The sequence below is a fragment of the Taurulus bubalis genome (genome assembly GCF_910589615.1).
Source record: "Taurulus bubalis genome assembly, chromosome: 10".
In the NCBI taxonomy this organism is placed as follows: domain Eukaryota; kingdom Metazoa; phylum Chordata; class Actinopteri; order Perciformes; family Cottidae; genus Taurulus; species Taurulus bubalis.
This window is the reverse complement of record NC_136598.1, coordinates 21,536,943-21,557,862: the sequence shown is the minus strand read 5'-3', so window position 1 is coordinate 21,557,862 and position 20,920 is coordinate 21,536,943. Positions and strand designations below refer to the sequence as shown.

Below are 20,920 nucleotides of genomic sequence, written 5' to 3'. Positions count from 1 at the left end.
GGAGCAAGCTGTAGCACTAGCAGAGTGGTTCAAATTGGTTTCATATGTCATATATTTTGGTATCGATTATAAACTTTACACAAGAGCATTGGCATATTTGTATGTCATTTTAAATATAAAAAAACGCAACCTGGTTTACACCAGACAAAACACTAAAGGATTTAAATAGCACATACTTTGATTGTATTAAGGGGCTGTGACTTTAACCCTGAATACTTAAAATGCAGTTTCCATTTGAAACAGGGGATGGCAGGCTAGTAGTAGTTATCCTGAAGTAGTCTACGTATACTGACGTGCTACTGTTTGGCATACCTTATGGGAAACAAAAACAACAACAACAAAAACACGTATGTATTCCGGGGAAAAAGGCCATCTGGGAAGTTGCATGCTGCGAAGTGTATCGATAAATGCCAGTTCAATTGTATTTTTGTATTTCAAAATCTAAATATTGCATTATGTATATTGCTTGCTTTCAAACACATGAGTAAACACAAGCACGTGGTAGACCTAGCTGAATGATCTATTTCTTTGTTGTACTTGTATAAATTGTCCACTCAACGCCTTGCACACAACGTCTTAAATAAGCCTATATTGATTCCACAGCTTTCTGAATAATGCCTCCATAGATTAGAAATAGAGAAGCGTTGTCTCTGAACGGCTGCAATCTGCAAAACAATTTAATAGAGGAAGCAACAGTTTGTGATGTACATAACATCTTATACTGCATATACAGCTCATTGTACTTAAGGTTGTCATAGCTGTCTTTCCCTTGCCTGACGTCTCTTTGCTGCTTTCAAGTGCTCTTTGTTAATATCCCCTTCCTAGCTTTAAAATGCCAAATGCGTGTTTTGTAGTAAATACTATTCATTCAAAACAAAAACTAGATGCACATGAATAAATTACTACACATATTACGGTATTTATAAACCCTATCCCTATTGCCATTCATCAAGACAAATTCCACACGCGGCACCGGGAGGAACTATTCGTAATGCACTTGAACGCATCACAGAGCTACAGGCGGTGACTTCAACAGATCCGCAAAACTTAAACAGTTTGTCGGGGCAGCCAGGAAAGTCGAGAGCATTTCTGGCGTATACCGGCACTTTGGGGTAGTGGCGAAATCTTTTTAGCTAAAAAGATCGGTTGACAACAAATAGATGCTGATTTAATCACTCTTTTCTTCAGAATGACGACTAAAACGGAGGCAGTGTCGGGCTCTTGACAACGTCGGAGATAGTTAGCGTTAGCTAACTTAACGTAGCTTAAAGCAACAAAAAACACGTTAGCTTTACGCTCGTTGTTGGTTATTGTTTGTCGGGGTTTCTTTGTTCGTTATTCTTTTGGCGATACAGCACCCGTTACGTATCACCAGGATAGCATTACCGCCATCTGAAGGTAAAAAAAGTCGCAACTAAAGTCGATGTCCGAGCTCGTTAACGTGGCTCACGACTCGACTTTAGCTGACTGAGTCTCGTTTTAACCAAAAGAAATACTCTTTGGACGGGAAATAAAACACCGGGGACATTAGCTTAGCGTCACATATACCAAGGTAAGTAACGTTGATGGTCACGTTTGAACAGAATTTGTATTTATTGTGTGACCTGTAACTGGCAGTTGTCTGCTCAGAGATGAATACGACTTTTCATGAAAGTTGACTAACTTTCCGCACATGCTTGCTGTTTGGACTGTGATTTAATGTTAAGAGTTAAGAAATACAAACCTTAAGGAAACACCAGCTACTCAGCAGTTTCCAGCAACAATATCATCTCAGTAACTGCTGTTTAAATGGATAACAGCATGTGACATCATTAAGGCAAGGTGTGTTGCAAGGAAGGACATTTATGAATTGCTTCCTGTTGGCAAACATGATGATGGCTTAAAGTAGGACACGTGGATACACCGTTTTCATTTGCCACGACCCTTTAACCTGGCTGGAATAGATAAGATGACAGCCAACACAACATATACACGCCACACTTAACTTTGCATATTTTGTGTGTGGTTATCAGAAGATGGCATGTGGTTAATCCTGTTTCTGTTATAGGTATTGAATGGCCTCCATTGTTACAGTGAAAACTGAGAAGCGACCTACAGATGATTCTCAGGATGCGGACACTAATGCCAAAAAGCCCAGGTAAGCTCAGGGAGCCAGCTGCAAACTCCTAGCCATGACTCATGCATCAGTTTTGACTACAGGGCTGATTCAAATCTAGGTTTTAGTTTAACGTTACATGTTATTCTGCTTGCAAATGCATTGTGTAATGCTGTGTGGAAGGATTTGATAAGCACCGTCTTTGAAATTGTCACTGTTTACTCTCTGCATGACCCAAAGGAAACTGCTACCCAGCCTGAAGACCAAGCGAGCCCCTGAGCTCGTCCTGGTGATTGGCACGGGGGTAAGCTCGGCAGTGGCCCCTCAAGTCCCTGCACTCCGCTCCTGGAAAGGCCTCATCCAGGCCTTGCTTGATGCAGCCAATGACTTTGACCTGCTAGAGGAGGAGGAGAGTCGACGTTTCCAAAAACACATGCAGGAAGATAAGAATTTGGTTCATGTGGCCCATGACCTCATTCAAAAACTTTCCCCGGTAAGTCTGCCGGAGCCTTTTTTCCTTGCATTTCCTCTCTCCACCACCCTGTTGCACATGTACAAACACATGGCAGCCAGGCTGTCAGCCCACCGTCCTTTCCCTCAGCCAGGGACATTTTGTCTTTAACTTTCATGGATTGAGATGAGACATCTTAGCCTTATCTCATTTAAAAGACCTGGAGCTAATAACCACATGACTTGTTTGTGAGACTTTGTGTTGAAAAATAATTTTGGTCAATACAAAGGTTTTAATCAGTTGCTTTGAAATTGATCACACATGCAAGCAGACCTGTTTACTGTTTCTCAGTCATTGTTATTGAAAACAAAACGCTCTGAAGGCACACAAGCTGAACACATTAGTGTTTACCTTAGTCAATAAGGGTGACAGCAAATATACAGCATACAAACCTGTATTGAACTGATTTTCTTTGCATATTTTTCAAATTCGTATATATATTTTTTTACTTTAAACTGAATGTTTTTACAGATTAAACCTTCACTGCTGCGTAATGGGTAGTAATGCAGAAAGCTACAATTACTGTATAGTTTGGCTGGTCAGGCCACTGATGCTTCAGTTTTATCCAAAGTCCACATTGAAAAGAACTTCCCCAAACTGTGTTTAGAGAAGCAGTGCCAACATTTAAATGTTCCTATTATTCAGTCTGGTTTTCACTTTGTTCATGTCCTGTTCTTGGTGTCGGTAATAACTTACGCAGCCAAATTCAGTCTGGTTTAAGAACAGAAACTATATATATATATATATATTATCTATCTTTTACAGAACCTTGCAGCTCTCAATCAACACAATTGCTACAAATTAATTGACAACAATGCAGACGATAAGGACATTTCTGTATTTCCATATTACTCTGTTTTCTTGCTATCTTTGACCGGTCTGGTCTGGAGCACGGCTGGCAGATGGGAGCCTTAATACAGTTTGCCTCCTGTGTTAGTCATGTCTCATCGCACTTTTGACATTGATAAAACGCTTTGTTTCTCCCCTCAGCCTGTTGTCACAAAGGGAACAACCAAGCAGCGCTTTTATGGCTTTATCCAACATGTTTATTTCGATCCGCAGTCGCGCAGACACCAGTCATTGCTGTTGGCTACAGACACAGCAGGCTCAGCATGCTGAGGGGGAAAAAACAAGCATAGAATAATGTGAGCCACTCAGCCCCCTCACCCAGATTTTCCATTCAGACCGTTAAAGCACCACCCAAACAGTAAAATACAGTAGAGGAGTTTAAAGTAAATCCATTCACAAAACCCATCTGCAAGTGTGTGAATCAAAGTGTTTCCCAAGGCATATAATATAGACATTATGTCCTAATATCAAAATACCATAAGAAAATCAAAGCATATGAAGGTGTGAGAGACCTGCCGTCGGTCCCTTTTAATTCCAGTAAAAGCTGTAAGAGTTGAACCCACTTTTCAAGGAATTGTGTGTCAAGTGGATTATGGTGGTTTGCAGGCTCACAGTTTCAAGTAATGAGGGTCATCTGAAGTAATAAAAAAAATAAAGAGAATGTTTTTGCTGTAAATCCTCTTACAGCCTTGACCGTGGCAAAACAAAAACTAGGCTAATAACAACTTTGCAGACTAGTTTATGTGCCCAATTCAGGCAAGAATTATAAACAATGTTTTCCGCAGGGTCATTGAGGTTTTGCCGGTGTCTGTATGAGCCTTTCTGGAAAACGGAGCTCCCTTGGGTCCTCAGCAATACACCTGCCATGACATAGTCATATATTGCAGATTCAGATGTTACACACACTATTTATTATAGGTAAAATACAATGATTTATTATTTATGAAACTATCGAGCATTATATATAACCGAAGCATAGGCGAGATGCTTCCATGGGTCGTGACTGCGTCATCAGCGGTAACTTAATGGCAGTATGAATACAGCGCAGAGCAGAAGCCATTAGTATCTAAACCCTGGACCTACAACCGATGGATAATTGAGAATTATCAAATTTGGACGGAGCGCTTCCATTTTAACCGGCGCAGCCTTTACAGCACTCACTCAACGGTCCCGGAAACACACCAACCAATTACATGCGTTGTAGATTACATCACATGATGCTACTCAGCCAATTAAATATGTGTATTGTGATTAGCATTGCAGCTTGAGTGAGATATAAACAGACGTGGTGAGAGGCCGAACACGGCGAGTAGTACGCAATCAAGTTATTTCACCTGGCGTTCTCCAAGCAGAGAAAAACGTTCAAACCAGCTCTTTTAACCAAGAATGGACAGACTATTTTGGGTTCATTCTTCCAATGGACTGTTTCAAACCAGTGTCTCATATGTTCCGAAACGGTGACCATTACTAAAAGCGGTAATGTGAAGCGCCACTACGAGAACGAGCACAACTCTTTTGGGCAAACGTACCCACTTAAATCTGAAATGAAGGCACATCAAAATAAACTATCTAAGAGACCAACATGCTCAGAATCCTAATGCGTTAATTCACTGTCCAACAATGAAGTTAACAAAGAGGATCATTTATTATCCAGTTAAATTTGAAAACTAACGCTAAATATTGTCGGGATATTATTCAATTTAACTTTATTTATTTGATTTCAAAGTTGACTAGATAAATATGTTAATATGCTAGGCTACTTCAATATACGGGACTAAATCAAGTTAGACATTATTCTGATGTTCGGCACCTTTGCATGAGGACATTTTCTCGAACTGGACCTCGTTAAACATTAATGGTATACACCTGCTGTAGGCTACCCCCACAGTGAAGAAAAAGAAGTGAAGAAAAGTTTGGTTGTAAACAATGTTCATATCCAGCATCCATGTAATTCAGCTTTAGCGCGCTACATTCGGCATCCAGTAGGAGAAGGTAAATAAATTAATTTATATTTATATACATTTATTTATTGTAATTTTCCAGTAGCAACAGCCCTGTGAAAAGTCAACATGTGTTACTGAATGCATGTCCACAGTAGGGCAGTCCAGAGCTAGCATGTGTTGAATAAATAATCTAGTTCAGAACGAATCTTGAGTTGTTTACTTGCACGTCATTTTGTGAGACAGCCCACGGATCAGGTCGGGTGCTGTAGACAGTAGATGTGGATAATGAGCTTCTTCCTGTGGCAAGGACTCCCGCTGTTGAGCCCATTAGAGCTGTAATCTCTGGAAGTCAGCATAACATTTCCGTGCTAGGATCAGCGTGGTCACTACCTGCCTCTACACAACCATTGGCTATTCTTAGCCGCCCAACACTGTCTCTTCTTTTACAACGTGCTCTGCCAGGTAAAGTAAGATTTAGACTGCCCATAATCTCTCAACAGACTCAGGTGGTGTGTGAGATGATGCTTGAAGAGCTGTGGACGGGATTAGCCAGGGTGATGGTGGGTTCGCTACAGAACCACGTCACCCTGGAGTAGACATGTTGGGAAAACTGGCACACACCTGAAACACCCCTGAAGTCTCACTTCAAGTTGAGGCTAGTTGGGATTTCTGCCGAGGGCAGCGAGAACAGGAAGTCTTCTTGAAACAAAATAAAGCCTGGAGCACATGACTATATATGAGTCAGTACTCAAGTTTGGGCCTGAGCTCCTGATAACAGTAAAGATAGGATAAATAAGCAAGTTAGTTATTATCTTTTAACTTACTTCTTTAGGATACTAGTTGCACTATCCCGTTTGTCACTGTTACACTGCAGATTTCCCCACTGTGGGACAAATACATTATTTACATTTTTATCATAAGCTGATGCTTTTATGAGCGCTGATTGAATATACAGCTTCATACTCTTATTTTGATAAAATGATTTAAGAAAAACATTTTAATTAACCTTTCTGTATGTTCATACGGGGAAATTACACAACACTGTTGGTCATTTTCTCCAGTATTTGTGGGAGCAAATATTCTCTGGTTCCGCAGGTTCCATTGTGCTTCTAATCTTGAACGATAACTCATACTCAAACTGGACTCAAATGTACGCTTATTTTAAGACACACATTGTCAGGTCACAAGGTATGATAAGTAAAACTGTGTACTCAAGAGTTCAATGCTATGAAAAGACAGCTTGTTTTGTGAACGTGTACTTGATATCATGGTTTCAGTCATTTGACTATGGCCATGTATTTCAATATTTTACCATGAAGAAAAAAAAAAAAAGTTCCCCTAAAGGTAATTCTTCTCATGTTCAAACAATTGAAACATGCCCTTTCCAGTGAATGTGTGAGTGCCAAACACTAACAGGGTCAGGGGTTAATTTCCTTGTGAGGCCACACTAAGAATACACTCGGGGTACAGTAACGTTTTGACCAAGTTGTACCTCACAATGAGACTTTAATCTCTTAATTGTTTCCGCTCAAGGTTATTTTTATGAATCAGTTTTCAGTTGGTACACAAAGCATTTTTAGGATAGAAAGAAAACTCTGGAGAGTGCAGATTATGTTGTCCATTCTTGTGTCGGCATACTCTGATGTGAGACAGAAGCTGTCTTACTTTGCAGCAACAGTGAAAGACTACTTCAGAAAATAGGTGTGATACCATTTGACCTCAGGATCTAAGCTTCAGTGATCAATATTTATGTATTTCTCATTGCACGGGTCACAGTGGATCAAGGTTCAGCTGCTGCACTTCCCTTTTCAGATGTTATCATATTATGATCGAAGTATAAGTAGGTAGATGCAGTCCATCATTGTATGTTGCCAATGTACGCTGTATGTCAATAAGTGCTGTGAAACTGACATTTTGTATTTATTTATTTTTAACAGAGGACCGGCAACGTGCGATCCACGTTCTTCAAGGACTGCCTGTATGAGGTGTTTGACGATTTGGAGTGTAAGATGGAGCATGCTGGGAAACATCTCCTGCGCTCAGTGCTGCAGCTGATGGAGAGCGGTGCCCTGGTTCTCACCACTAACTTTGACAACCTGCTGGAGATCTATGCAGCTCACCAGGGCACCAAGCTGGAGTCTTTGGACCTGACGGACGAGAAGAAGGTAAACACTGCGTGGATTGCGTTTATGGCATTGATCAGACGAGTGCAAAGGTCACCAAAGCAAGCTATTTATGTTCGGACAGGCTCAGATTGTAGGAGTTTTAAAAGTCAGTTATATTTTCACTTTTTTTTTTTTTTTAAATCACAAACACTAGTCTGGAGAGCAAACATGATCGAAGGTAAATCTTCCTCAATAGTATGTTGCCCTCTGAGCATATGGGTCACAGTCTGTTACATTGACCAGTTTTAGATAACGCTTTGACCTGAAAGAGCATATTGTCCCTGAGCAGTGGAGGAAGGTTAAAGTTCTAACCATTACTCAGCTGCTGTCTATTTTTATAGATTGAACAATATTTGCTTTATGTCAAGAAGTGTTTGTTTTCCTACTATACAGGTTTGTTTCATGTTGATTAATCATCTAATTTATCTCCCAGTTTAAAGCAAGGTTGATTATTTGTTAAGTAGAACATAAATTTGCAAGACGTGGTCAGAGTTTTCTGGGAGACCTGTTGCTTTGCCTCTCAGTCCTGGTATTTATGCCTCGACTCCATCAGGGCTAATATCCTCTAACTGCTGTTCAGTGATTTACCTCCCTGCCCAGCCAGAACAGGATTGAGTGCAATGAACTGTGTGCTGATGTGTGTGTGTGTGTAGGTGTTGGAGTGGGCTCAGGAGAAACGGAGGTTAAGTGTCCTGCATATCCATGGTGTTTACACCAACCCAAGTGGCATTGTACTGCACCCTGCAGGCTACCAGAATGTACTGAGGAACACTGAAGTCATGGTGAGCCCTGTGGTTGTTTCTGATCAAAGGAGTGTATTCTGCAAGAGTGTCTCCTTTACACTCTAAATTTTAAATGGTAGGTTTTGCGTAAGTATAATAATATATATATTACCGTTGCTTTCAACAGCGTGAGATCCAGAAGCTGTACGAGACCAAATCGTTTGTGTTTCTCGGCTGCGGACGCACGGTCGACGACACGACCTTCCAGGCGCTTTTCTTGGAGGCGGTCAAACACAAGTCGGACCTGGAGCACTTCATGCTCGTGCGGCGGGAGGACGTGGGCGAGTTCAAGAAGCTGCGCGAAAACATGCTGGACAAGGGCATCAAGGTCATCTCCTATGGAGACGAGTACGGCGACCTGCCCGAGTACTTCGAGAGGCTGGCCAATGAGATCTGCAACCGCGACGTGTCCACCAACGGCTGGGGTGAGGAGGATTAAAGAAGTTTTTTGTAGAAGATGACATGTTTTACAGTTAAACTTTGGGTTTTAACGCGTCTTGGGGAGACTTCATATCGTCCGTAAACTCAGAGCGCCGATTCTGGCCCCCACCCCACCTGTTGCTGCTTTACAAAAGCATCATTCAACCCATCCCGCTGGACCAACACGTCACACCCATCTGGTCGGAAAAGCAGAACACTGAAAAAGGAGAAGAGCTTCTTTTTACAGCTGCCCGTAACAATCTGCCTCGTTGACACTGTTGCTAACGGGAATGAGTGCATAGATGAAGACTTTCTATATGTATAATCTATCTGCATGTTTTTGTGTACTGGCTGTGAAAACAAATGTCCTTCTGGGATAAATATGAATCTATACAGCCCGTAAAAATAGCTATATCACGTCTGTGGCTCTGAAGGTGCTTTCCCAAGGAAAAAATAACTCCGGATGAAGTGCAAATGACTTGATCAGGGTTATTTTGTTCTCCATTTGGGTTTGACAGTCTTTTATTTTTATTTTTTTTACCGCAAAACCTGCATTTCAAACTAGAGGTGTGGGGTATGAAAGAAGTGGGCATTTACAACCTATACTAAGACCTAAAAATCAAGAAAGAGGGGACTCTGCTGCTTGATTTTGACCATTGTGCTCTCGGAAAAGAAAATGTAGAATTCATTACTTGCCTGCATGTTATTATAACGGTCTTTTTTCTTCATCTTTATCTACAGGGTCTCCTTCACAAACTGAGGAAGAACAGCAAAACGGCTTTAACACACAGAAAAGCCTCCTTCAAGGTTAGGACTGAATGCTTCTTTGACTTCAGGCAGAGGCCACTTGCAAGAGACATTTCCAGAATAATACAATAAACGCACTGTCAAAGGCTCTTGTTTTCTGACTGCATGCTGCTAGATAGAAAATTCAAGTCTGTTCTGGATTTTCAGTATCAAACGACCTGCTGGCATTCCTTGACACGTATACATACAACTGAATTCGCAGTATTGCATGCATGGCTGTCAGTCAACATTGCAGTTGATGCTCTTTGTTTCTCAACTTTACACTCAAGCCCCTTCCTTCTCTTTTTGCCCCAGACCATCATTCTTGACAGGCACAGTCGGGATCAGTATCAGTCATTTTCCTTCACAGCGCCGCCATGAGATCGGTCTACTTTGAGTAGTACTCAAGTCTGATTTCAATCAATGGATTTAGGTATCAAGGAAAACTACGGACTACGAGGGACAGAAAAGCCATTTCAGTGTTCCGCAGGTGTCTGATTGTCTTATTAGTTCTTGTGTAAAAGGGAAAAGGAGAAGTTTAAAGTAAATCGTCAAGGCCAAAAACCAACTGTATTTAAATGTTTTCAACATTTGGGAAGCGACAGTTAAAGTATGCCAATTATGGATTAGTTCTAACTTTAGCTTCACAAAGTATAGATCAGAGTCCACTGACTGTTGCATTGATTCATTGTTTGGATTACAATAAATACAATCAAATGCACTGCATCACCTTGACCTACCGCCTTGTGAGAGAAGCTGTAACACACATCACGTGTTTAACTGAACGCAATCTTGGGGGGTCGACATGTATGAGGACCGTCTCCGTCACACTCGGCCCTGAAACCAGTAAAACTTGATTTGCACACTACTGGGCAGGGAATTGGGACGGATGGTTACTTGGTTTGCAAACACATTAAGAATCTGTCCTCAGAGTATGTTTTCATAGCAGACATCTCCCAGCCAGTAGCCACTCCTCTGCTGAAAATGATCTTTGTAAGCCTTTTTATTTTTTTTTATTTGTAATACTTGCCTGTGTTTTCTGACAGTATTTATTAAGTACTATTTTCAAAATAAAGATTTCCGTATCCCATTTGTCCGGTCATGTTTGCGTGTGTAATGAGGGTCACGGTAACACATGACAGAACAAGTTCCACTTTACAGGCTGCATATAGCAGCTTTATTTAGAAATGTTTACATTCTCATAAATTAGCTCAAATCGCCTGTATAACTTGATTCTTTCATATTGCACTACCACAAATTAAAGGGGGCTGGTGACATTTAAGACTTCTATTTCTTCTTACAAATGAAGAGTAAATTAGAGCGGGGAAAGCATAAATAAAAGGCCCACAGAACTTAAGTCTGGACAACCTGTAGGAACTAAAAATATTTACAAAATATCTTTCCGCTTCTCATCAACTATAAACCGAGGAATCAGTCTCAATTTCGTAATGAAAATGTGTTAGGTAGGCAGGGCGCTCTGGGCGATGACGCCCGTAGATCAATTAATCCAGAACTAGTGTACCACCGTTGTTAGAGATCCTTTTCATTTGACGCAGTACATTCACTTCAGCGCCGATATCCATGCCCACTATGTTGTAAACGGATTTAGACTCTTGTGTTTTTTACCTGAACTGCCATGATACTCTTGATGGATAACTACCCATGTAGTGAACACGTTAACTAAGAAGACGGGAGACAAATAGGCACTATGGTCACTAAGCTTTCCTCAGAGGCAGACAGCTGCTGAAATGTCACATCCAGCAAGCCTTCACCACCTGACCTCATTTACATGAAGAGGGGAAAACTAACTGACAAAATGCCAGGCCGGGAGTTTTGTTTAAGTCTTTACTGTGTACACCAATAAACTGATGTTTTCAGCCTAGGTCCATTTAGTCAGCTAAAATGTCATCTGGATGTGACTGGTCTGAGGTACTTTCAATGCAGGCCTAGAAGTTTAGACATGATTCAAGGGGAGGCCCCTCTGGCTTTTTTTTTTTTTGTTGCAAAAATGTTTCGTCTTTCAAGGTACACGCTTGTCCTTTACCGGGAGAATAAAGTCCTGTGCATGGCACGCGTTATTTTCTTCATTTGACGCAAAGTAGAGAGGGGCGGGGCAAGATGAGGAGGAAAAGGCAGGTTAGCGGGGCCGGACCATCGCGCAGCGGTGTGGCAGAAAGGTATCGTTGGCTTTGTTGCGACGATGAATGAAAACGGCAGAACATGCAGTCACTCAAGCCTTCATCAGGGCGCTGACCACGGCGCGGGCGTTGAGGCTTTTCAGGTCGTTGTAGGTCTGCCCGGTGCCCACGAACACGATGGGCTGTCCTGTGATGTAAGTCATGGAGATGGCAGCGCCGACCTGTGGAGGAAGACGGATAACACATGAGTGCTCCCGACTCAATGAAAGTCAATGAAAGATTAAAGGCTGGGTAGGAATGTACGCAAGATACCTTGTCGTCGATGGTGTCAAACTTAGTGAGAACAATTCCATCAATGAGGCGAGGCTTCTCAGACATGGAGTGGTCTGCCAGAGCCTGATTGAACTTTACCTGAGGAGACGAGGACATAAAAGTCATTCATGGGAAAAAAAACTGATGACACTAGTTAATATGTATGGCACTCTGCTTTCCATCTCACTGAGTGCAGAAGAACTTGCATCTGTTCACAATGACTTAAATGCAACAGTAGAACACTGACCTCTGCTGGAGAGTTTAAGAATAACAAATCCATTTTAGAGCGTTTTCTTTTTCAGTATCATTGTCTAGCAGGTGGTCACATCATTATATATACTGTGGGTTAAGGGATTTGAAGCACTCCTTGATTTTCAAATGAAAATACAATGACACTGACTTCCCAGACTTCTTCTCAGTACATATTGTGTTTGAACAGCTAAAGTATGATTTTGTGATCCGTCTTACCAGCTGGTCAACGGCCTCGTTGCCCACCAGAGCCTCTCCAACAAACAGAACTAGATCGGGCATGTTGACCGCTATAAGTTTGGCCAGGGCCGTCATAAGGGGAGCGTTGTCCTGCATACGCCCAGCAGTGTCCACCAGCACCACGTCGAAGGCCTGGTTGCGAGCTGTGTGGATGAAACGCAGATGGTGTCCGTGTGATTTTTACCATATGGGTGATATTAATCATTAATGGAAATGGCAAGTGGATTCTGCAAAGAACCACAGCTTCACACATAAGAATTACTCAACGGGAAAGAAAGTATTGTACCGTAGGCAATGGCCTCCATGGCAATTCCAGCAGCATCCTTCCCGTAGCCCTTCTCATAGAGCTGGACTACCGGGCGCCCTTCGTGGTGCTCTGGGGGATGCAGAGAGTTCAGGCGACGCTGATGAGTGCGGAGCTGCTCCACGGCTCCGGCACGGAACGTGTCACAGGCAGCGATCAGCACCGTGAAACCGTTCTCTATCAGCCAGAAAGAGATCTGGAGCAAGACAGATATGTCTCCATTAAATACACACAAAAGATGGAGCTATGCACAAAATTATGAAAAAAATAGCATGTTTAGAAACACAATTTGTTTGTTTTCACTCAAATGAATTCTAAATCAACCAGGACTGAAAGCTTAAAAATTACTACTTTAATTGGACATTTTAATAAACTCCTCCCTCAAATCCTTAACCAGGAGGATTTGGTAAATGAAGACTTTTTTCACCAACATTTAGGTCAAGTGCTGAACTGAAGGATCCATCTTATAAACGCTGTACAGGTGCGCTGGTTTAACTATATATGCGTAGTAGTCAAACAATTAAGTTTCAAATAGGGATTTATTTACTAAAGGATTAGAATGTCAGTTTGAGTACACTTTACTCTGAAGAGCCTCTCTGTGCCTTCAGTGCACGTCCTTTAAACCCACTCTGAATCCATGTGCTACTGACGGAGCCAAAACGAAAACACTAGCTATACACGACCACAAACTCTCACAAAACGAGGCCAAACACAGAGAAATTCCCGCATGGGTAAATGGTGAGCAAACCACAGGAACACTGGAGGCACATGCATCTGTTTAGAGCACATGTTGTTACCCTTTTAACAATGACGGCTCACCTTGGCCAGGTTGGTGGACTTTCCAACCCCGTTGACGCCGCAAAAAGTAATGACGAAAGGCTGTCGTTGCTTCTGGGCCTCCATGACATCTCTCAGAATATCCACCCTACGCTTGGGCTGCAGGATCTGCACCAGGGAGTCCTGCAGGGCCAGCTTTACCGTTGAGGCCACAGCTACACACAGACACACAACATGTTAAGTTCTCCCTGAATCGTGCAGTCATACTGCTATTCACTGACACAAATCATCTCATATAGTTACAAAGACATCATTATAGTTACTACATTGTGCTTTTGGACGAGGGCAAGAGCACCAGAAAGGGGAAAGACCCAAATATATCTATCAATATGATCATTACATTCTTGAATCATCTACAACGTAAAACATTCACTTGGTCTTCCAACAAGTACAAAATATTGGTCTGAGCAACATTGTAAATTGCATCCTCAATTTACTTCGACGTTACAACGTATTGAAGAAAGTGGGCGGGGCTTGTGGGTATGGATAAGCGTACTTACTGGTGAATGTGCCCATGACTTTGCCCTCCAGTTTTTTGGCTACAGAGTCACAGAGCTGGTAGGCGATTTCGGCTGCTACATTCTTTGCTGTGGGACACAAAGAAGGAGAAGAAGGAATAGCAGAGAGTGCATTGCGGAAAAACCAGAGAGTGAGTGAGAGTGTACGGTGCCATCGTACCGATGAGGTGGTCCTTCATCTTCTCCAGTACTGACTCCATGTCCTCCCGGCTCAGGCTCTTGGAGCCCACCAGGCCCTTCAGCATCCCAAACATACCCCCAAAACCGCCACCTTTTTTGGAGCTGAAATCGTGAAACAAAAGGTCAATGGGCAAATTAAATTTGACACGTAAAGCAAAATCTGTCCACTTTCTGTCAAGTTTAAATATATAATAATATACCCAGAAACAACAGTGTACCATTTGAGTACTCTCTTACCTTATCTTGCTTTTTTCACTAACAACCACTCTCTCCTCTTCCTCCTCCATCTCCATCTCCTCATCACTGGGCTCGTAGTCCACAGACTGCAGCTCACCCTTCATGGAGTTTAGCTGCATCCCCTGAAACACAACCAGGACATTGAGGGCTTTTATATATTTTTTCTCCTTTTATTAATGTATTTTAACGTTATTGTTGTACCGAATACATGTCTTTTTAACTAGAAAACATTCTTTGGGTGGAGCGGGTACATACCGGGTCAAATTGTGCTTCCTGGTTCTGTCTGCTACCATTTAGGGAATCATCTCCATTCCTATCGCTGAAGTCCAGCACCTTGGTGCTTTTACCGCCCATGTCCCAAACACGCATTTGCTTCTCCCTTGGCTTCTGAGGTTTCGGGGACTTACTGCGAGTAGGATGACAGAAAAGCAGAATGAAACAATCAGAAATAAGCAATTAGACATGTTTTACACTGGGCAACTATCATTTTAATGCTTATTGATGGTATTTATTTATTTAGACATAAATTAATTGCATATCGCTGAAATGAGACTCTCTGACTGGATACAAATCGCTCCATGCATGCCCATTCTCCTCTGCTGCTAGAAAGTCAGCTAAGTTAACCCAAATCCACCAGTACAAATATAAACAGAACTTGCTTGACATTCAAGAATGCGTTTTCTCTTACGTGGCTTTTTCAGTGGCTACCGCCGTGTGCTTGCGAAAGAATTCCTCTCGATTCTTCTGTATGTCTGTAAAGCCCGGGGTGCCGTTCTCAACCACCTTTTGCCCAGAGGATGGGGCCTTGCCTTGATCCACTTTGACTGGCTCAGCTGCAGGAGCTGGAAAAAATTGGAACATCAAATCAAGTCGGGATTGAAACAAAAATAATGTCACAGGGGCCATTTCGTAGGAGATATTTGAGAAGAGCATCTACCAACAGCACCTACCCTCCTTTTTGGTATTTTTATTCTTCTTGCCACCTTGTTCCTTGACCTTTTCCCCACCCTTGGTCTCAATCATTGACTTCACAGTTTTTTGGGATTTCTCGGACTCCTTAAAGGTCCGCATGGAAGCAGGGCTCCGAGCTTTGCTGCCGTCCTCCGCCTCCCTTCATGTAAACATTTAGGGCAGGACACAAATCGTTCTGGTTAACGAAGCATCCTTAACATCTTGTTAAAGTAATTATATATGATACATGTAGAAGGGGCACCATGACCCCTTGAGTTGAAGTTCTTCATTGCAGGAAATCTTTTCTCTTTACCTGAGAAGTATCTGGAAGTCATCTCCAAATGCAAAGCTGTTGTTGATTAGCTTCAAAGCCCCCTTTTGCTCCAGCTCATTCTTATAACGATCCCTAAAATGGAGCTGCACGTCATCTATGAACTTGTCCACGTAGGTCAGCGTCAGGATCTTTTGAAAACCCACCTGGACGGAGACAAGGGGTAAGGCAACAGTGGTCAACCTTTAAAGCATCAGAACACAACTCTGTTATGCTTGATTGTAAGCGAACGACTTTGCAGTTGAGGGACTTACCACAAAAATCAACTCAAACTCATTGTCGAGTTTGTATTTCAGACTCAGGGCCTCGTGAGTATATGAATTGTTCCCACTCCGCTCCTGTAAAAGCACACACACACACAGTTGACCTGTCAACAGCAGCTACACACACACACACACACATTGCGTGGCCGCTAACACTTTACAGCTGGCCCAAAATGAGTCTCCATAGCAAGATGAAAGAAGTCACTATAGCAAAAAACTGTCAAAATGCTCATGTTGAGGATATTCACAGCGGTTTACAACGCTGCCGTTACGCAATAAGCTAACGATTACCTTTTAGCGTTAGCATTAGCTTCCAGAGCTACAGAGAGAATTAGTCAAACACAGGACTGTCTGTTCAAAGGCTTTTGTTTCGGTCACTATGTCCCACCTGAAGGATTACGGAGCGGATCAAGGCGTTGACAGGCCCGGCGAAGGATTCAGTGACCCCGGCTCCCTGAAAACACCACAACACGATCCCTCCTTTGCTGAAGATGGTGAAGAAATCTAGCATCTTGACACCGAGGATCTAGAGAGAAATAAACGTACACGGAGAGAGACAAACGGATGAAGCGGAAGCCCTGCGACACACGAAGGGGTCTGCGAACATTTAGAGCCGTCGTACATACTCGTCAGACTATTTAATCTCACCAAAATATTAGTCGAATTGATGTTAAATCCCCCACGGGTAAAATCCGCCACCAGAGCAAAACTGTTTTAGACACGTCAGACGCGAAACCCGGAAATGACGAGTCGCTACTTCGTCTTCTTCTCTTGATTTAAACGGCGGCTCGCAGGCAGCTTGAGGTGCACACCGCCACCTACAGACCAGGAGGGTGTAACGACACATCGTTGTGTATAAAAAGGAAAAAAAAGTACATTTCATACTCCTTCTGTTCCCAGAATTTTAACCAGATCCCATTATCCCATTCCTGTCCAGCCTCTCTTATTGTATCATGCAAAATGTGTCTTTCTGCTTCACACAGGTTGCAGTACAATTCAATATGTTAAACATGTTCTTTTCACTACACAGTTACCACACTGTTCATTTTTTCTCCAGCACAATCTTAGTTCAGCCCCTCCTGTCTGTTACTTTCTAGTGCTTAATGGTAATGTTTACTTTATTGCTTAGTTTGTTTTCATCGTATCGATTGGTTTTATCGTTTTATCTATTGTACTATTTTATCAGGGTTTAACTTTTGTTTTTTTTTCTGTTGTTTTCTTGCCTTACTTCTCCTGCTTTGTCTGTCAAAGCACTTTGTAAACTCTATTTTAAAAGTGATGTACTGCTGTTTTGCTATACGGATTTCTGTATTTTGTGATACCTCCTTCCGTTTTTGTCTTCATCCCACTTTGTCTGCCACCTCTCTATTCCTTTCTTTATAATCCCTGCTTTTCCCTCTGCCAAGTGGTCTTGGTACAGCCATTTAATTGTGTAAGGCCATTTATGCAAGATGACCAACCCATTCCTTTTCAGCCCTTCTTGTGCTGGGACCCAGAATAACTGGACTTATACACCACCTCTGTGTAGCTCCAGCAAACATATAAACAGTTCAATGAGTACTTCACTTATTATTATGTTTTGACTGTTTGCTCTTAATGGCAGCTTCAAATGTCTTAAGTTGTGTTTGTATTTCTACACAACTGAACGGAATAACCTGGTCAAGATAATGAGAAGTGCAACACAGACACAATACAGACGATACTTCAATTGTGTGTAAAACAGACACAATAACTGTGACCTTGAATGGCCGCATGATTTGACATTAACATATTGGTGGTTGTGGATTTCAACGGTTCATATTGTCCTTCCTCTTGTTTCTTCTCAATAAAATAATGCAACCATCCAGATGAGAGTAGTCTCATTCCTGCCTATGCAATGTTGTTTTTCGTTACAAATCTAGTGTACTAAATGAGTATTTTGTCTTGTCCATACACACACGTTTAACAAATGTTTAATTGCCGGCTCGCTGAAGCATAACGTTTTAAATGTTGAGGCGTCTTTTTTGGCAGTTACCAACTTCCTCTTTTTTTCTAGTGACACCAGTGACACTCAACAATATTTTCACTTCTTAGTTAGATTCTGTTGCAGTTGTCGGATGGTGTCACACTGTTGAACCAGTTGTTTGTTCAGCTACCTTCTTTAAATATCTATGAATGGTGCAGAGAAGCTCAAGATTATTCAACATTTTTTTACAGAAAGGATTTTGGCGGTGTTGAACAGACAAGATGATGTTAACAACATGTCTGGTAGGTTAATTTCTGAAACCTTATCTTCATCCATCTGAATATTTGCTATGTTATATGTATTATTGTTCATGCTTTCATATCCTTTCGAATTCATTAGTGGACAAAGGAAGTGTTCATAGATATCAATATGTCGGCTACAATCAAGTCAGAAGTATCCACAGTTTGTCTTTCTCCCTTCAGGTTGGATCCACAAACTCTGGAAATCAAAAGTATCTTCATCAGCGCAACGTGAACAAGAGGCAAAGGGGACAAACATTTCTTCTGTCAGCAGCATGTCCCCATCACCCTCATCTACATTGCCACGCTCTGCTTCGTCATCATCGTCACTGGGGATAACCCCTCCAAAACCTCCACAGTCAGCTATGAGCTCGCTGCTGCGATGGAGCCGAAAGTACGACGTGCTCGTGTGCCACAGCTCTGTGCACGGTGACATTCAAGAGGCTGTACGCCTGGTCTCCTTCTTGGAGGCATCGCCCCGGAGCCTGAGGTGCTTTCTGATGCAGAGGGACTCCTGTCCAGGGGGTGCCATTTCCACAGAGTTATGCCAGGCGGTGCAGGACAGCCATTTAAGGGCTCTGCTTATCACCCCTGACTTCCTGCAGGATGATTGGTGCACGTACATGATGCACCAGGTTCTGGCAGAGGGGCCAATGTCCAATCGGATTATCCCCCTGATTCAGAACCTGTCTCACTCTGAGTATCCTCAGGAGCTGAAGTTCTACTTCTACATTGACCTGGGCAGGAACCCCGACCGGGGTTATAATCGCGTCAGCACGGCGGTGCTCAAGTGTGAGTATTGGAAAGAATGTTGTTCTTTGGACCAATTTCATCGACATTTATTGAACCTGGTCTCAGCCCCAAGTTGGAAGTAGTATATATGTGGATATCAGTTTCCAGCCAACAGATTTTTCCTCTCCTAAATGTCAAATTAGCATTATGTTTCTTGTAAACTCCACCTGCAAATGATTCCACCGTTTTTTGGAGGGCAAGCCATCCTTAATAATCTCTTTGTGTTGTATTTTCCAGATCTGAAAGAGCTGGCTAAAAATGAGAAGACACTTGATGGACAACATGGACATCTCTAGCAATGGACTAAGTGGAGAAGACAGCTCACAAAAAGACTAGCTGGTTTCAAAGTATGACCCCACTGAGACTTCCACACGAAAGTAATAGAGAAGAGAGACGAAAGCTTCAGTGGTGATCATGATCATCGGTATTTAAAGACAGTGATGAAGGGCTGGATGTTGGGTTTTAAAGGAACTGCAGCTTTTCCTTTTTTTTATGTGCCTGACCAACACCGTGTGCGTGTGTGGTACGGATGTTCATGCAGTGAACAGGACACAGTTGAACCCAAGCAGCACTGAGGCTTATATCCTGGATCAGATCCGGAGAAGTACAGTGTGTGCTGCACCTAACTAAACAGCAGTTTGCAATAACTGCTGTGAATGGGAACATGTTGTGAGAATTTCTCTTCATAGTCTCAGCTTGTCACACAGAATTCAGGTCAATTACAGCCCATCATTTAAGTTTACAATAGGGCAATAAATAAATCGCTATAAATACATGTGTTGCTCCTTTTAATACAGTTTTAAAAAAAGGACAGATTGCTTTTAAACGATGGTAATATTGTGATGCATGTAGTTTACCACTAGGTGGTGTATTTTCCACTTTTATCGGGGGTGCAAGTGAGGAGATTCAAGCTTTTATCAGAAACAACAATAACCACAGTGAGATAGTGGGTCTTGAGTGTGTGAAAAAGAGAGAGCGAAAGTAAAAGGGAAGGACACACCCAGAACTAACCGACAGTGGCATGACCTTTTCTTCCGGAGGAAGTGGGATTCCTATTAAAAACTTTAAAAAAAAGTTAGTTTATGTTTCCTTCTACATTCTGTGAATCATCTCTTTTGCATGGCTCTGCTTTTCACAATATGCCTGACTGGCTGGCTGTAGCTCAGCTAGTTGGAACAAAGTGAAACGTGTTGAAGAATTGGAAGGCCTTCTTTCCTCCATCCACACAGCACCGTCTCTCTGATAGATTAACTGTCCTTGGCCATCCCTTGTTAATCAAGTTTACTGGAATCGCTTCATTTGGTTGGTGTTTGGACCATTAGATGTAGGAAATTATTCATCCATTGAGTCAACATGGCATTTGGAGTTCTTGATCATTGTTTTATTTGGCTTTATTTTTCTATATTCCTTTCTCTTTTAAATGGAGACAACATCTGCTTCCAAGAAGTGCTATATGTTCTTTTTCTTTCTTTTTTTAAATTAATGCTGTATTCTCCTCCGACTTCCCTACCTCCCAAAATAACAACAGATGTTTAGCACCACATTAAAAGAGCCTTGCTAATCGCCTCTTTGGTGGCAAGTCAACGTTGGACCATAAAAAATGTGATTCATCTCTGAAATTTCTGTAATTTCCCCACTGAGGGACGAATAAAGGATTATCTTATTTTATCTTATCTTATTTTATGTTATATGAGGCCTTTGTTGTTGTTGCCGTTGTTATAACAACTCCCCTACCGGATGACACATGATGAAGGCTCTGGAGAGGAATCCTGT

At 42.1% G+C, this 20,920-nt stretch overlaps 3 protein-coding genes across 3 annotated transcripts; 2 read left to right on the top strand and 1 right to left on the bottom strand.

Annotated features, from left to right (window-relative positions):
* The first annotated feature begins 1,449 nt into the window (after positions 1-1,449).
* fam118b (family with sequence similarity 118 member B) lies at positions 1,450-9,910 on the top strand. The gene is made up of 8 exons (XM_079225032.1): positions 1,450-1,552; positions 2,048-2,137; positions 2,336-2,588; positions 7,336-7,563; positions 8,217-8,345; positions 8,473-8,770; positions 9,507-9,572; positions 9,867-9,910. Exons 2-8 carry the CDS (start codon positions 2,055-2,057, stop codon positions 9,878-9,880), a joined length of 1,071 nt encoding a protein of 356 aa, XP_079081158.1. The 5' UTR covers positions 1,450-1,552; positions 2,048-2,054; the 3' UTR covers positions 9,881-9,910.
* A 1,580-nt stretch (positions 9,911-11,490) lies between these two features.
* Positions 11,491-16,622, bottom strand: srpra (SRP receptor subunit alpha; the record flags this gene model as incomplete). The annotated part of the gene is made up of 14 exons (XM_079225492.1): positions 11,491-11,910; positions 12,002-12,100; positions 12,470-12,633; positions 12,777-12,990; positions 13,614-13,786; positions 14,132-14,218; positions 14,310-14,431; positions 14,567-14,688; positions 14,822-14,972; positions 15,255-15,408; positions 15,517-15,677; positions 15,831-15,994; positions 16,103-16,186; positions 16,500-16,622. 14 exons carry the CDS (start codon positions 16,620-16,622, stop codon positions 11,782-11,784), a joined length of 1,947 nt encoding a protein of 648 aa, XP_079081618.1. The 3' UTR covers positions 11,491-11,781.
* A 1,729-nt stretch (positions 16,623-18,351) lies between these two features.
* tirap (toll-interleukin 1 receptor (TIR) domain containing adaptor protein) lies at positions 18,352-19,443 on the top strand (the record flags this gene model as incomplete). Its single annotated transcript, XM_079224895.1, has 3 exons — positions 18,352-18,358; positions 18,539-19,147; positions 19,385-19,443. The coding sequence occupies 3 exons, from the start codon at positions 18,352-18,354 to the stop codon at positions 19,441-19,443; spliced, it is 675 nt and encodes a 224-aa protein (XP_079081021.1).
* Positions 19,444-20,920: the final 1,477 nt, after the last annotated feature.

Bases quoted from the DNA above. Each gene is read 5' to 3' on its own strand.
- fam118b (XM_079225032.1), top strand. From the start codon at position 2,055: ATGGCCTCCATTGTTACAGTGAAAACTGAGAAGCGACCTACAGATGAT. The intron at 2,138-2,335 runs GTAAGCTCAGGG...CATGACCCAAAG, and splicing joins ACTAATGCCAAAAAGCCCAG to GAAACTGCTACCCAGCCTGA. The intron at 7,564-8,216 runs GTAAACACTGCG...GTGTGTGTGTAG, and splicing joins ACCTGACGGACGAGAAGAAG to GTGTTGGAGTGGGCTCAGGA.